Source organism: Pteropus medius, unplaced genomic scaffold (genome assembly GCF_902729225.1).
Source record: "Pteropus medius unplaced genomic scaffold, Ma_sr-lr_union100, whole genome shotgun sequence".
NCBI lineage: Eukaryota > Metazoa > Chordata > Mammalia > Chiroptera > Pteropodidae > Pteropus > Pteropus medius.
In genome coordinates, this window is record NW_024354498.1 from 1,880,085 (window position 1) to 1,898,151 (window position 18,067).

The 18,067-nt window shown below is 40.1% G+C and overlaps 1 protein-coding gene across 1 annotated transcript in view; it reads left to right on the plus strand.

Annotated features, from left to right (window-relative positions):
• The first annotated feature begins 3,550 nt into the window (after positions 1-3,550).
• Positions 3,551-18,067, plus strand: part of SMPX (small muscle protein X-linked) — a 49,026-nt gene continuing 34,509 nt past the window's right edge. Inside the window, exons 1-2 of the mRNA XM_039852276.1 lie at positions 3,551-4,069; positions 7,668-7,724. Coding sequence (XP_039708210.1) covers positions 7,686-7,724 — 39 coding nt within the window. The 5' untranslated portion in view covers positions 3,551-4,069; positions 7,668-7,685. The remainder of the gene's footprint in view (positions 4,070-7,667; positions 7,725-18,067) is intronic.

Sequence of the window (18,067 nt, forward strand, 5' to 3'; positions counted from 1 at the left end):
GAAGACAGATGGGTAGTAAGAAACAGAAGTGCTCCATATGGCTATAAGGAAGGCAGTGCACAAAGAGCTCTGGGCAGGGCCTGCTCCCAAGGACGTTTTCTGCTGCTCCTGTGGACCTTATCTGCTCGCTCCGCTCGAGAAGGCGGCTGGTCTGTCGTTCTCATGGACCCTATCTGCTTCTGGAACTAAACAGCACATCTTGCTCCAATCCATCTGAGAAGGCAGCAGCTCCCCCAGTGAGGTTGGCCTGATGCCTTTTCCTGAGCTCTGACAGGCCGCTGCTGAAGCTTCCCTGCCTCGTGAATAATAAACAGCATTTCTCACCGCTCTGGCCCTCCTGGTGGGTTTTTTCAGAATAACCGAAGTCCGGGTGCAAGTTCCAGGCCTGGGGCTCCTGCGTTACGGTATCAGATGGGTACTAGATTTATTGGAGTAATCACTTTGTAAGTTATATAAATGTGTAATCACTATGTTGTACACCTGAAACTAATATATTGTATGTCAACTGTAATTGAATAATGAAAAAAATATTTTAAAAATGTTAGTCCATCACAGTCTAATGCTTTTATAAAAATGCAACAAAAATGAATTACTAGAAAAAGGAAATGCTGCTTAGATGTAGTGGCAATGTCAAATTACTATAAAAATCCTTAATTGCTTACTTTAAAATTTCTGTATCAGCTCATTGCAGACTGGTAACAAACAGTTTGCAAATGGGCACTGGTGCATGGACCACATTTTGAGTAGCACCGGCTTATAGTAATTGGGCCCACATCCTATTGGCTAGAACTTAGTCACAACTTAGCCTTGATCCAATTGTGAGTGAGCCTGAAAAATAGTCTCCTGTGTGCCAGGAAGAAGAGACAGTGTGCTGAACACACACAGCATTACCTCTGTGACATGCTGTACGTTAGGATTTTATTCCTTCTTTCTCTCAAGGAGAACCCAGCTGTGTACAAGTTTATTGTCTCATTTATGTTCATAGATCTAGTTTAGTTAAACAAAAACAAAAACAAAAACAACTTTTCAGGGTAGGAGGGAAAAGAAACTGGAGAAATTGCCCTGCCTAGTATGTGATACAATTGTGACTCCCTCGTTTTACAGATCCTGACCTTGGGTAAAATTCTAGTTGGGGAAAAATTCTGTTCAAGAGCATAGAGGCCACAGTGGTATTTCTGTAACATTCCGGATCTCTGGTGCCTGTGCCAGGTGGCTACTGTTACTGCTTCAGACCCTGGAGGAGGACCCTCCCCCTTCTACTGTGTGTCACCAAAGGAACTAGAGTTACCTCATTTTTGAAAAAGAGCCAGTTATAGAGGTCTCATGTGACAATGAAGGAAAATGTAACTCCGAATACATTTATAGGCTGCCAAAATCCTGCAAAAATAGTCCATTTCAACACTCATTACAAAATGACTAATAAGAAACTGAAGTGCTCAACATTGCACTAGAACTTTATAAGATCGTTTCAAATCAATTAGGCTGTTTAGAAACAAGATGCCAGTGTAGTTCAGAACAACTTTGCTGAGGCCTGTATGACATAATGGACGAGATGATGACGCATTATGTCATCATTATGTGTTGAAGCAGATGATAACCAAACTCGGCCCAGATTCCCTCAGATCCCTTTTCCCTGTTTGTTGTCCGCTCCTGGCTTCAATGGGCATTCACTTCCAACACCTTAGCTCTGTTTTGGAGGCCTGCCCTAGTGCTCTGGAGTATGCCTTTCCAGCTGGTAAGGAGAGCCAGAAGCCCTGGGAATTCATGCCCCCAGGCAGCCCTTAACCAATGATGGACGAGTACAGGAGTATGATAGCTCCACTCCTTTCTCTGGACTGGAACAACTCTATGGCATAACTTATACTCCACAGCTCTCCTGTGGGATCAGACCAAAGATACTTTCTGTGGGACTTGAGATCGCACCTTTGTTTCCCAGTTTTTTCCTGGAAACACTTTCTTAATAAATCACTTGTACACAAATCTCATTTCAAGATCAACTTCTGGGGGAACCCAACTGAAGACATGTTCTTTAGAACCAACACCCCAGGAAAGCAGTCACTATGTTGTCAGAACAGCAATCTCTGAGGCAGTGAAGTTTCTCACCTCGGCTGGACCCTCAACACTGCTGGATAGTACTTTCAGCACTTCACTGATATCCACACCTGATTCTCTCTTCAAGACCCTTAGAAAGTTGAGGCAGGCTGTCAGGTGGCCTCCATTCTCCCTGTTCCTCCTCCCCTGGCCACACAGACCCTCTTATAAACTCAGCTCTTCTTGGGAAGATGCTTCTTCAGCCAGCCCTCGGGCTTTTTGTTTCTGTGTTTTCATATCACTTAACAAGATTTATAATTATCTTATTTGTTTACTTAGTTTTGTCTGCCACATCCCCCCATTGTAAGCTCTGAGGACAGGAGCAGGCTTACTCACCGTTTTCTCCCCAGTGACTGTGAGGATACTTCGTTGCTGGCATTTAGTAGAAACTTGGGATGTTTGTGGGCTGGCCACAGGGCAAGGGGTCAGAAAGGGCTCATTTTTGTTGTTCGTGCGTGGAGTGATGTCACCTGTCGTCTGAACACATAGGAGTAGCCAAAGATCAGGAGAGATATTAAGGTCCTCATTATATTTTCTTCCCCAGTGTATAAAATAACTCACTTTAGTGATGTCTAAGCTGAATTTTAAAGGCACACTTTTTTAAGCAGCACATGAATAGAACTTAATGGTGAACCCCAGACTGAGATGAACCACAATTATTTGCTGACCTCTTAAACTATCAGAAAGTTGGTTTTCTTTTTACCTGAAAACAAGCCAATTGCTTTCATGTGGAATGCATTCAGCTTCAGGGAACAGAAACCTGACTTCAGGGCTCACAGGAATTGGAGCTTTCCCTCACATAACGAGATGACTGGTAGGAGGGGGTTGCTGGTGATAGCTCAGTGACTGACCACGAAGTCAGGGACTTTGACATGGAGTCACTTTCATCCAGTGGAATAATTCTAAGTGTGTCCACTCTGTTTAATCCTTCTACTAAAGGGAAGTTCTATGTACAGGTAATTTCAGAGACTGCAGAAGTAAAAAAAAAAAAGTTTAGTGTTAAAAATAATGAGCCACAACCCGCCCCCCCACCAAAAAAAAATAATAATGAGCATGTGCCTTAGGATTTGACAGTGTTCTCTTTAAAAAGTGTTTTGCCTCATACCTGGTCTCAGTTTTTGTCATACTTAAAATTGACATTTCCTCTTTGTTTCGTTTTGTTCTATTGTCTCCTGTGCTCTGGGGTCAAAGTCATTGCCACGAGTAGAGGAGGTAGAGCAGAGAGAGCAAGGACTCTGGGCCCTGGAACCACATGAATCAGTTGATCTGTGACCATTTTTGACCTACAAAAAGGGTGATGTCTTATAGTTCAATGTAATATAATTATCATCACTTGGTGACCATTTATTGAGTTCTGATTATAAAATAACTTTAACAAGTCCTAGGTGACCAAGCTAGGACTTAAACGCTCCTTCTTGTCTGTGCCCTTGCTGAAAAGCTCAGATGCTGAGCCACTTCTCTCCTATTTTTATTAAACACTCCTCATCTTCTTGCCTCCAGGTAATAAAGCTAAAGATAGAAACTTTCCCTACTTTTCAAACTTCACTGTGCCTCCTCAGAATACGTGAGAAAATGCAGCCAAGTATCTTCTGGAAGATTAGGAGGGCAGTAAGATTCCGTAGCCACCTTCCGGCTGACATTTGAGCCCTGCTTTCAGCACGGTCAAGCCTTTTGGAGGCAGCCAGCGTATGGCTTGTATCAAACTCTATATTTAGGAAGAACAACTGTGAGCTATGACAGGAATTCTCTTTAACACTTAGCCTTAAACCGAGTTCCCCTCCAGCCCTGAGCCGGGAGCAGCTCTCAATCCTGGGTGAGGCACCGAGCACTTGAGCTATTTCAGCCACATGCAAAGCATCGGAATTGAGATCACTGCTCAGAGGATACTGGACATCCCTTTCACCTTCTGAGGAGCCGTGCATTCTTGCACCTGGCTGCCTGGGACTTTCCTTTGGCAGTAAACAAATACACAAAGCAGGTAAGCAGAAGGACCCAGACCTGGCAACTGGGCTTTCTGGAGGAAATTTCCTTGGTACCTAACTTAAAGTGACTACTTATAACTTTATAAGCTTGTTACCAGTGGGCATATCGTCCTTGTAAATTCACCATTCATGGGTGATATTGCTTCTGTTTTAGAAATTGTGTGTGTGGTGGGAGGAGGTTGAAAGAATATCGAATTAAAAGTAGTTTGTATTGATAAAGATGTTAATTTCAATGATCCATATATGGTTACTGTGACTGTGAATACTATGTCCTTTTGACTCTAATGGCCAGGGTTACAGTCAGTCAGCTGCAGACTGACTCAGGCTATAAGTCTAGAAATTATCAAGAGAACTTGGGGCAGAGAAAAGCTATAATGCTAGATCTTTGATTTACCTAACTGTAAATTATTGCCAGAGTTGTTAACACAGTTCAAGTTTAAAACCCTTTTCTTCTTTCCCTAAGCGCCAGGCTTGGCCACAATGACAAAGTTCTATCAATGTATAGATCGATAAATACTCCAGAGCCATCTTTTCAAAAGCCCCACTTTAGTCACAGTTTTCCCCATACCCAGCAGGGTAGACGGCGACACTCCTGTCTCTTCGTGGGCACCAGGTTCTGATATGTGGGGACGCTGCGTGCCTCTTCCCTCTCACGTATTTCAGGCAGAGTGAATAAGGAGTTAGTTCAGACAGCTGACCATCTTTCTACACCCTTCTCGGGAATTATTTTTAGCTGCAAGACCGTAGATAATTCCCTTTGAGATTGAGGTTTAGCCATTTAATTGACCTTTAAAAAGAACAAAACCCCTTCTCTGCAAATATTGATTTATTTTCCTCTGAATCCCCTCTTATTAAATTAGTGATATTAATGTTGACAAAATTTTAGTAAATGAAAGAAGTCAGATATTACGTGCTACCCAATGAAAAACCAGCAGAGGTACATTGTACATGACTCAGTATATAGACCATTAAAGGTCCCCAGTGACTTGCAGAACTGCCAGGAAAACTCAGCTGTGCTAAACTGGCAAGCACTTCCATTATACTATAGACTTTGTAAACATCTACATATGCCTTGCCAACCTTTCCATGTTTACAAATTTTAGCCAGAACCAGGAGACACAGTAATAGAATGCTTTAAAGGGTACCTCTCTGGAAGAAAAGCAGTGTGAGTGGCGTTGTGCATCTAAGGCATAGCTTTCGTTTTTGGTCCCGGGATGAGGCGGCAGATAAAGAAGGAAAGTGCATTCTACGCTCTGCATCCCTAACGGAGGTGAGCGCCGGGCTGGGGAAACAGCCAGGGAACACTGTCTATTTTTAATCATCAGTGTGCTTTGCCCTGATTTCTTTGAGAATAATGAGGACAGCAGGAACGGCCGCAGAACTGATTTACACAAACATTATCTATAGCCTGTTTGCAAGGAATGAAAGTTGGGATCTGACCAACTTTCTAGAGATGTTTGCAGATTGACATATATGTTAAGAAGGAATTTGTGTGTAAATGAGATTATACCAAAGCTATACAGGAGACAAGGCCCAAGGAATATCTATCTGTTAGGCTTAGAGGTCCACAGAATACAAAGTGACACAGTAGTTCACTGAAAAAACAAAACAAAACAAAATCAGCTTAATTTTAAAAAATTCAATTCAGTATAAATAACAGTCATTCACTGTCTGATTTTATTTTACATTTCAGCCTACTATTTTAATAACATAAAGAAATTCCTAATTCCCACGTTTCAAATCAATGTACAATAAATTTTTTAAAGTTCCCAAGTGACATATTAATTAAACTTTAGTTGTACCCACATAAAGAATACTATATGCTGAGATATTTAAAGTCCTGTGTGAATTATTGCTTTGCATAATAGCTTTTGAGGAATAGAAACATTAAAAATTAAACTACCAAGCTTTTCCTTTTGAAATTGAGCTGTGTGTCCTAGATACAAAAATTAAAAATCCTTCATTGATTCTTTGACACTGCAGGAAAGACAGCAACCTATGTGGAACATCAAAGAGCAAAATGCATTCCTGATTGTTCAATTTGGTGTTGATTTTTAACCTTTTAGCCATATTAAAAATAATTCTACCTGACCCTTATGCACGGAGGCTGTATCTCTATATTACCAAACATTCAGGTGAAACAAAAAATATCCCATTTTTTTTCATGCTTGTGACTCCAAAGACTATATAGTTGGATATACTAATTACACAGATTGGAAAAAATTATGTAACGGTTTAACTTCATATAATAGAACCTAAGACTTTGAAGACCTCCAAAAAAAAAAAGTAAGTTCTCACAGAGTTCTTACATGTTTTATCTCCAAAGTGTTAAGGGACATCACTATATCAACTCTTACTTTCTACCTAAAGCTGTAGATCAGTATATAGTAGTACTAAAAAGTCACTAGCTATGGGCAATGGCAATAAAACAATATTTGTATCATGCTTTACAGTTCACAAGGCATTTTCAGGAACATGTCATTTTGATTCTTACACAACCTGTGAAGCAAGTAAAATTTAAGGAAGAGGAAATAGACCTACAGATGTTGAGTGACACAGTCCAGGTTACAAAGCACTTGCATCAAATGCCAACACTGTTCTCTGCGTTCGTTTCCTCACCAGTTAACATGTACACTTACGCCAATCAATCTAGGAACGTCAGCCAACCCATTTTATAGTTTGGGTTTAAAAAGCAGCATGTTTTTAATTCACCGAGTTTTTAACTTTTTCACTCAGTCCTGTTGACATTTAATAGGCCAAGCTATAACAACAGTGATACAGAGCTGGGCTGTCCCCTGCCCCTCCGGTAAACCATAGTCGCCCTGCTGTAAGTCTCGTCTCACGAGCTGAAAGAAAGCAAAAGTCCTTTGGGAAGGAAGCACTGCTACATCTTGGGGATCTGACATGGTCATGTTAAGTCCTATTTGCCTGCTGGGACTGTTTCATTCAAAGAGAAAAAGAAAGGCGAGGCCTGCCAGCTGCCTGGTTTATAGAGCCTGGGCTGTGGACACACAGGGAGGAGATGTGGCCTACTTCCTCATAGCGCCACTCAGGTCTCTGGGTAGAACAGACACGTGCACAGTGAGCAGGCAGCATCACAGTAGTAAGAATGAGGTACTGGCTATTTCTTTTGGAGTGTTCAACAGAGAGGAGGCGCTCTCAATGGACTGACGCGCAGCCCTGGCAACAACTAATTCAGATCAAAAGTTCAGTTTCAAGCGGAAAGCTTCTGAGGTCCCAAACAAAGGTGTTTTATTCCCACAGCCTCTTTGTTTTGCTGCTCTTGGCAGCAGGGCAGGAGGGCAGGGAAGGAGATGATAGCGCCTTTCAAGTTTCTGATGGCCTATCATTAGCATCAGAGGCGAGGCATCTCAGCATTTCTCCTCCTGAATGATTTATCCTGCGCTCTAGTGTTCCCTGTCCCCGAGGCATTAGGAAGGAGAGTCGCTAAGTAACTTTGGAAACTGAGACTGAAAGAATATATGGCCCCTGAAAGGGGTGACTGCCCAGTTGAATCATGAGTTAAGTTCTAATTTATCAAGACCGAGAATCTGAATGCCACCATCTCTAACAGTTTCTTACTTGCCTTTTTAGGGATAAGACCGCGTGAATATGTCGAAACAGCCCGTTTCTAATGTCAGAGCCATCCAGGTAAGTAGGTATATTTATGTTTTAGCATCAGCTCTACGACTTCTGGCTTGTTTGCTTAATAAATCAGACTTTTTGAGATCGTTCGCCCATAACTGATGATTACCTTCAAAAAGAAAAGAAAGACTCACTTAAGGCACAATTGAGAAAAGATATAAGACTGGTAAGGTACAACTGAGAAGGGAGAAGCTATTTTTGTTTAATTATGCTGAATTGTAAGACAATCAAAGTGTATGAATTAGAATTAAATGATCTTCTATAAATGTGTAGTGTGTATGTTTTTTGATGTAAGTTTTTGATATGCTCATTGATAGGAATTTAAAAATTCAATTTCCATTTTTACATCCAATTGAGTTTGTTGAGCCATCTGTTTAAAATACATCTTTCTGTAAATAATATATTTTTCTTGTCAAGCATTCTTCCCAAGGCTTAGGTATTTATCTTTTAAAGTACTTATGCTATTATGTCTCATGGAGCCCACCAAGCAAACAAATTTTTAGTTGTTTCAACTGACACATGCCACTCACAAAACAAGGGAAAGGGAAGTAGGCATTTTGGAGCACAAATATAATTATGAAGATAACTTTCAATATTTTTTTTACTCAATTTGTTATTTCTCTTAAAGGCTCTGTGTTTAACTCTCAAATGGTTCCCACACTGGAATACTGGCCACAATGCTTTGTTGTAAAATTCCACTTTTCCTTTCCATCGACATGGAGGCATCTGTGCTTTCTCCAAAGAAACTTTTAAACATTTTTTTCCTGGACTTTTCTGAGTACTGTGGAGCATGCAACAGTTCCTGAATATTTTGCATCTGATGCACCATCACAGCATAAATATATTTGTTAGTGAGTCACTGGTATTTGGGGGAGGTGGGGCATATGTGAGGCCAGGTTGTGGGGTTAGAAATCCTGGCACACACTGGTGGTAGAGGTGGGTGGAGGAACAGATCTTTACCCGTCATGACTAATGCATAGCCTTAAATGGACGAACTTCTTAAGTGGCAAGATGCTCAACCTCTGGAAACCTGTCATAGAACAAACCACCAAGGAAGAACCTATTGGAAAGGATTAACTCCGCATTGACACATTTGGCCATCTGGTGTCTGCCTAGTGAGTCTCTGACATACACTGACATTGGTAGTGGAATTTATTTTGCCTCCCAGACCTGGGGGCCTCCTTTAGCCTTTGAACCTTCTCTTTATCCAGCATAGCTGTTAATGGCATGAACTCTGAAGCCAGATTATTGGAGGTTGAATCCTTAATCCATTTTGTACTGATGTGGGAATATGGAAAAACGATTTTACCTGTTTTAACTCTCTACCTCCTTTTCCACATCTGTAAAATGGGGATAATACCACTCACTTCTCAGGGCTATTCCTACAAGAAGCTTAAAATAGCAGAGTAAGCCCTCATTAAGTGTAAACTGTTATTAAATGCATTGAGTGATGGGAAATAATGCCATTTAATCACTGCATTTGAAGTTCCTGAAGTGCTAAATATAAATTTCCTTTTTATTTTGCAGGGCACAAAAACAGTCATGTCAGGCTGATTTTGCTTCTCTTCCTTTTAAAGCTGAAAGTGTGTTGATTTTTCTTCCCTAGCACTTCCCTCAAATCTATACTAAAAATTCACCAGTGTTTTATCTATTAAATTTGACCTTGATAATTTTAGGTCTATAATATTTAAAAAGTTGCTATTGACTATTATCAATAGCTGTTATTATACTACTTTAAAAAAAAATCCATCCACTCTACCAACAAAGGCAATACAGTGGTTCCTTATGGATGTGGTTTTGCCTCTTTCAATATGTTTTATACCTCACGAAAAGCCCAATTTAATGCACCTTCAAGTGAAATATTATTTCTTGTGGCTAAATAGGATCTTCACTTTCAGATATTTTTGTATCATCTCTGCATTAACCTAAAGTAGGGTTAAATCAAATAAATAAAATATGAAAATGGTTACACTATACAAAATGGCTTATAATATGACCGTTATCTAGGATACAATCTTACTTGGAACAAATAGAAACCCCAATTGATGAGGGAGTGCCCTGGTTGTATAAATACCACTTAAAGATTTTAAATGTTCTATTCAACACACTTTAGTTGTTTCTCCTTTTATTAGGATCTTATCTCCAGTTCAGTTCAACTGTCATTTACTAGGTACATACTTTGTGCCAGGTACCATGCTAAGTGGAAACCGTGCAAAGATGAATTGATACCTGATCGCTGTGTTTGAGGAGCTCATAGACTCCAGGACTCACTAGCTGTGCGACTTTGGGCAAGTTGTTTATCCTCTTTGTGCCTCGGTTTCCTCATCTGTCAAGTGAGGAATTAATAACAGTACCGATCTCATAGGTTTGCTGTGAATGTTAAATGAATTAATATATGTAAATTCTTAGGACAGTGCCTGGCTCACCGTAACTGTTTAATAACTATTAGCCGTTATCATCAATCATCATTATCCTCATCACCTAGTTCAAAAGTTCCCAAAGTGTGTCTCTTGGAATACGAGTTTTATGGGATGTTGTTAATTAAAGGATTCAGCGATAAAGTGTTTAGGAAACACTATGTTAAACAAAGTTGAATAAGATCTTTACTGTGGAATTTCTCAGAGCCCACAACTTGCTATGGCTTTGTACATTCTCAAGAAGGTGGTAACGTATGCAATGTTTTCTAAACATATTGAACCTTTTTCATGAGTATCTTGCAGTTAGTATTTTGCAGTGCAAACTTCTAGACATAATGACTCAGATCTCTATTTTGTCTGGATTGAACGAATCTTAGCTACTGTCAATCATCCTCCTAACAGTCAGGCATTTAGGTAGTTGAATTACTGTACCTATGTGCAGACAACATGGAGCCAAACAGTTACAAATCTCTCCCTCACCACTCTGTGACTTTTGTTCACCCTTAGTTTGCCCTTCTGTAAAATGGGGACAACCATCCTACTTAATAGGATTGTTATAATGAATAAACAAAACAATGTATGGCAAGTACCTGGTTTATAGCACACAAATTCTTTAACAGATGGCTCTTTTAACTATCCAAGTAATGCATGGAATGGCCTTGCTTTCTCTTCAACTGATTCCATCTCCTCCATGCCTCAGAATAAGAGGGCAGCCAGAACTAGACCCACTCTTAGAGGAGATGGACAGTTGTCTTTCATATCCACATAGAAGAAGAGATGACCTTTGAATTATAAGGGGAATCTATATAAGTCTACATTTCTTTTCAGTTGTATTAATGAAATCTCATTTATGCCAGGGGCATAAAAATATCCTGAAGGAGTCAGTTGATCCTTCCATAGGCTAGACAGGGCCATGGTCTCCTAAGCAGCTGATAAGGCTCTATACCAGATGTTGGCAAACCTTTTCTGTAAAGGATCAGACAGTAAACATTTTAGGTTTACAGATCATGGGGTCTCTACTGCAACTACTCAATTCTGCTGTTATAGCACAAAAGCAGCCATAGGCAATACATAAATGAATGAGTATGGCTGTGTGCCAATAAAACTTTAGTTACAGAAACAGGTGGCTAGGTTGGATTTGGCCCATGGGCTGTCGTTTGCTGGACTCTGGTTCTATACTCTCCAGGCTGCTTATTAAATCCCATTGTTGATGGGAATAAAGTTGCAACCAAGGTAACATCAACACACTAGGCACAGTGGGTCTGATCCCTTCAGATGAAAGAATTTGACATGACAGGTGGGGAAAGCTAGAGCTGCAGGGAAATCTAATCCCATCAGCGATCTGCTCTGTGAGTCTCTCTAATGAGACCAAGTAACATCGGCCCCTGGCAGCACCTGCCTGTCCTTCTTCTCCCTGAACACAACCCCTTTGGAGACCACCACGGGCCTCCCCAAGGCTTCAGCCCACACAAAGCGAATGTCTTCAGGGTTGTCACTGGTCCTTTCTCACTACCATTGACCAAAATAAGCTGAGTATTATTTGTCCTTGCCCATGAGGTCTGAGAGCTTCATGGTTGAATGGGAAAGAGTCCTATGCCCTAGTCTTATCTCTGCTCTGCGACTTCATCCCCCTGGTCCTTGTGATCTGCAAAGGGAGGGTGTTTCATTAAATGACCTCTAAACCTCTGTCAAGCTTCTAATAGTCTGAACTTCCTGAGAGTAATGTCCAAGGTTTATTATTAGGGTGATAATAATAGTTACAGTTTCTTCAGGGTTTACTATGCACTTGGCACAGTGTAATGGGATTTCCATTGATTTTAATGAAAGGTTTGGAGAAGCACACAGCTGTTAAGTAGGAGAGTCAGGACCCAAACTCAAGTTATGTGATCCCAAAGCCCACATTTGGAACCGCCCGGAGACACTGTCTAGCCTCATTACTTGCCATCCGTGCTCTGGCACAGAGAGTGAGGATGGAGGAGTCAGTGCAGACCATCTAAAGGGTAATCAATCATATGTACTTACGGGACAATTACCATTTATGGATGCTGGGTCCTCCTTTTTAAAGGGTTCAACCAACATTCAGAAAGAGTGTCTCATCTTAAACGTAAGTTGGCTAGGAGTGAAAAGAACAAAGTGACTCAGTGACAAATATGGTCTCGAAGTACAACTGACCATGGCAACTGAATTCCCACCTCTCTGCTCAATTGACTTAATCGAGCTGCTTGTGAAACTAAACTATCTCCTTTATCATACGTTTTAAAGGAAAGATTCTATGAGCTCTGCGTCATTAGTGAGTGTGCAGCTTCTTACTGTGGGAAGTTTTCCGTTGTTACCCAATCCACATGTAGAACAGAATATCGATGCCTCGACTTTCAGTATTTCTTTCCCTTCCCCAGCCGTTGTTATTATTATTGCTCTTCCACTCTCCATTCCCCAGAGCAGAAAGTCTCCAGGGAAGAAGAAAACAGCCTGACAAAAATATTTAGACACAGGTTTTAGAGACTCTTAAGTGTTTCCTGTCTAGGATTTCCAGTTTAAAAAAGATTCCAGATACACAACAATCCTTGGTACAAAGGAATAGACTATCACCACCCATGGTTGCTCAGTTAATCAAATACATTGATTAAAGCTAAAAAGAATATATGTGCCTTACTGTTAAAGTGTACAGCTGAAACTTATTGGATTTCATTAACCAATGTCACCATAAAAAAAAAGGTAAAAAGAATGATACATACTTTCCTTTAATATTTTATTTATATTTAAAACATAAAAAATAAGCTTTCCTTTGCCACTTGTTGTAATGTAGAGTTAAGGCCTTTTCTTTGACCTGTGGATCTACTGTTTCTTTCTTAGGTAAATCCCTATGATTCATTGTTTATGATTTCTAAGGCTGGATTCTTTAAAGGATAGCCAGAACTTGAATGTAGCAGTCTGACTGTAAGGGTTCAATGCTACCGCCTGCTGGTGATCTTTACTGCTCCAACCAGGGTGAGGCAAGCAGTCATATACTGGCTAAAAGATGTCATTTTTTGAGGCTGACATTCAGGAGTACTTCAGAAATATAACCCGCCCCCAACCAATTGTACATATTATCTTAATAGTTGTATGGTACATTCTTGAAGTCTGCTTTTCCCTGGATGATGAGGCTACTGTTGAGTCATTCAGGAAATTATTGAAGAGAACAAAAAGTGTCAAAAACAGACAAAAAAGAAAGAAAACCTTTCAGTATGAAACACCATGGGCGAAGAGCAGCAGCTGAGTGGGAGTTTCTCAAGTTGAGTTGGAAAGTGTTGTGTTCTGAATCCATTCCACATTTCAAGAATCTCTAAAGACAAGTTATACATTCTAGTGATATAGAATTTGATTTTAAAATAGGTTGGGCTATATTTTAGTTGGTGTGTGTGTGCACGCATCTGTCTCTCTCAATTTAGGCTAATACAAATAATCTCATTTTCTAAACAGCTATTGAGAAAACACGCTTCTTTCTGAAAGTCTTCTATGAAAGATGCTAGAAATCTCAAAATGTCATATCCTGCTCCATTCAGAAAAGGACTAGGGCTTTAAGACTGGTAAAGCGCATAAGGAAATACTGCATAATACAGCTAGCCCTATAGGGTTTCCCCTGCCCAAGCATGGGAAAATGGCAATGGGGGAGGCTATAGGTTCCGGCAGGAGCTGCTGGGAACCTTTGAAAACTAAAGATAGAACCAGTGGGAGGTCGTCTGAAACAAATATGCAAAGGGAGGAAACTCCAAAAGCCTCAGCACTAAAAGGGGAGACTGGGCGGGGAGTACTACAAAGGAGGGGGAGATAAGAGAACAATGGCTGTGAAAAGCAAAGTGGGTTGGGTTTGTCAGTATCCAGTGGCTGGCAGCAGTAAGAATCCAACCCCCTGGGGAGAGAAGATGTCATTCCATTGTAAATCGCACTGGAGTAGCTGTGGAGGGAATATCGTTTCCAGAATTCTTGGGCTTAGAAGCCTGGAGCCAAGCAAGAGAACAATACAAATAATGAAGGGAGTAGTGGAATTAACTTACAGGGAATTCTTTCTGCTTTTCTTCACCTGGTGAGATCAAGTGTAGTGTTCATTTCACATCAGATAGGTCTATTATCGGGGAACTGTATCCTGTTCTGGCAAAAGATGATCTCGTAGATTTTTTTCCATTCCTAACTTTGAGGATATAACAAATTATAGCCTGAGAAAATGACGCACTGGGTTTGCTCTGTCAGGGAGGCTAAAAAATTAATACTTTTCTTCCCACCTTCTAAATTCTTCTAGTTGAGCTAATAATCAAATTAAAGGAGACAGATTAACAGGAGAAAATCAAATTTTAATACATGTGCATGGAAAATTCACATAAGCAGGAAAATTCCAAAGATAGTGAGGCAAAATTAGGTTCACATGACATTTTGGACAAAGGAGAAAAGGGGTGGATAAGGTATTAAATTTCAGAAGTGAGAATGGGCGATTTACAGGTAGTTGAGGAAGAGGGGAATATACTTGGCAGGCAACTTCTTGCTAGGCAACTCAGAAACAATGGGACACAGTGGGTATCTAGCTAGCAGGCACCCACCTGAAGCCCTCTTATTTACCATACTTAATTCAAATTAGGCTAAGTCAACATCCTAAGATTCCCTTCCTGGAGTAGGCCTTTCCATCTGAATCTCTTGAGCAGGAAGGGAGAGGGTCGAAGGTTCTTCCTGATGTTTCTTAAGATTATAAAAATGCATAGATCTGTAATAAAAATAATTGGCTGTACTGAGTCTAGATTCTTAATAAATGGCTCAAAATCAACATCCCCGAAAGGCAGCTTCAGGGTGGCAAAATTTTGGTTCCCTTTGGGGCATATTTTAAAATATCTCAGATGAATAAACCTCAAGGAGGGAAAAGAAATGCAAGGGAATGTGTTACAAAGGAAAAATACAAAAGCCTGAATCTGATACATTTACACAGACTCTCTATAGAGAAGGAAGTCCAACCTTATATCAACTCCAGATCATCAATGTTAGACTTTTTTGTGTTTATTCTTTCATAAAAATGTAGCTCATATTGCAAATCTATTTTGAGTAGCAAATACCATGCCCAATTTGCAGATAGAAAAATTGAGTCATTGGGAAGGTATTTTACTTGCATTCGAACAGAGCAAGTCAGTGAGAGACAAGACTATCACACAATTCTCTGGCCGATGGAATGAAAACAGAGCTATAGGTCTATATATTTCTATCAAATTTAAGTTATAAGGGGTTTTTCTTATGGCTATAATTTAGTCTATAATTTGTCACTCAAATATCACCATCCTACAATTATATTAATGAATCGTCTCTAATCATTTACAACAAACACTCCTCTGATGCTTCCTTAAGGAGTACACATTAATGACTGGATACTTGACATGTTCTTTGGCTGCCTTGGATCCTGTCAATATTTGCTGTCAAAAAATCCATTTCCATTTATGGTTTCTTAAGTGATGCCTTAAAGATGAAAGAGCATCAAATCAGTGAGTTAATGGTTCATTTTTCAATGTGGCTTTTCTTGGATACCTATTCTGAAATTATCCATTTTGTGTGCCTCTTCCCAAGGCCATTCTGAAAGTGTAAGTCTGTGATTTTAGAGCTAGTTTAGAGAATTTTAGAGTGACCAGAACTAACTTTGGTCAAGTGAAAAGAGCTCTTTGGGTTTGATAGAGTGAGAGGTCTGTCCCTAAGGTCAGGCAGCTTCCATTTAGAATCCTGGCTTTTCCTGGAACTGTTTGTGTGTCCTTGAACAAATCATCCAATCTCTTTGAGGCTGTTTCTTCTTCATCAGTAAAATGGAGTTGATAGTCCGAACCTCATAAGTTTGTTGTGAGGATGTAGGTGTTGTGATGACTAGGCTGAATCTTGGGGTTTTTGGGGGGCATAAGGTAGTTTGTGGTGGACGTGGCAGGAGAGTGGTTACTGTCCCACAACCTCGCCACCTGATTAAGATGACAGGTAGTCTCAAATCCAATTCTGCCACACATACAGACATTTGTTAAACACACATTCATTAGCAAGCAAGCATAAAACTGTTCAAACAGTCTTGTCTGTGAGCTTGAGGAAGTCTTAGCTCTTGTCCCTTTAAGTGTTCCAAGTGACTGCCACCTGGCATAAAAGGTTCACTCGTGGCAGGTGGTGATTCTGTTGCCCTTAGTTGGCAGTAGCCAGCTGGAAATCCTCATTATCAATGGCTGGAGACAGGCCTGTTTGGGGATCACTGCTTGAACCCCATCTTTGAAGATGCGAGCTACAGGTATCAATCAGATTCTTACATTCTGTTCAGCAGGGTGGGGATTGTCTCTAAAGTATTTTAAGCAATCTACATATCTTAACCTCTTCTAATTTCATCTGTAAAAGCCATTTCTAATGCTCATTCCATTATTTTGCCTATTTTTGACATTTATTCAAACACCAAAGCCTCAAGTGTTGGTGGAGATATGGCTAACAGAAGCACCTGAAATAGCGATCTTGGGAATGTGGTCTCAGTGATATTTTACCATCCACCCACCCCAGGAGGGTGAACTCACAATTAGAGCAAGGGTTCCCCAGAGTAGTAGTTTAAACCAATCTGCACATATAAAACATTACACTGTCTATGCTAAAGTAGTTTAAAATAAATCATAGACATCTTAACAATGGGCACAGTAAATATTTTAGGTACATTTCAATATTCATCTGCTTAGAAATGATCTCTTTCAATGGCTGTCAGATGAGCTCCCCAAGTTCCAAAAACTGCTCATGGCCCACTGCTTGGGAGAAGCAGATGGGGTTCTGGGCTCCCTACTACCTGAGCCAGAACAGCTACGCCTCCACCTAGTTTGCATTTTAGATGTTCTCACAGTACTTGAAGAAGGTTTCCATGGCTAAGAGATTTGAAACCCATTGCTGAAGCCGAACATTCATGTTACAAGTGGGGAAGATAAGACCCACTTTTTCAAGTACAGAGAAGCTATACTAACTCATAACACTTGGCTCTTTTCACTACCATAAGCCACCCATTTACCATGGAGAGGACATATGCACTGCTAAAATTAATCTCTGGGCAAGAAAAAGTGGTAGTCCCATAGCATATCCTTCACCAATACATTATCCTCGATGACCTTTACATGTTCCTTTATTGAAACATAGAGCATGCACACTTGATTAAATGGGTTAGTTTAGTAACCAAGTCTTTCAGAAACAATGTTAACTGTAACTAACCATTAGAAAGACACCTTCTGTAGATGCTTAATAAGTGAGTCAGGGTACTGGTGATCTAATTAAACTTTTAATTGGTTAACCTTCTCCTAAATAGTCCCTTTATGGACTTTTCCTCTCTTTTATCCAAACTGTAGTTTTGGAAATAGTTATTGGTTCAATAGAGATCATCCCTGTGGGTCTTATTTACATTGTTTTGATATTATTTCAGGGCCTTAATGGTATTTCATCCTCTCTACGAAGCTATCAATTATAAAATACTATTATTTTATGTCCTATTAAGAAATAAAATGTTTCAATTAAAATGTTAAGATTACATTGGTTATAAGACATTCTGATTTCAGAGATATGAAAAGAGGTACATCTTGGAATTCATGAAGTAGCTACCATATTTGCCACTATATAAGACATATTTTCCCTCTTGTCTTATGATCCTCCTCCTTCCACTCTAGGCCACCTTATATTTCCATTATGCAAAAGAATAGCATAGAAGGATCAGCCTTAGTTCTTCCCAAATGTTTCCCTTTAAAATTGTGGTGCACTTAGATTTCAGCACATATGGTACATGTTGACCAAAAATACTTCTTGGCTTCTCGGCCCCAGGAGTGGTGATGTACCTCCATGGATACAACCACAAACACTTTGGATCTGTTTCCTTTCTTTGGGATCAGCATTATTCTAGCAGGAAAGGGAGTTTTAAAGGCCCTAGGTGGAAAA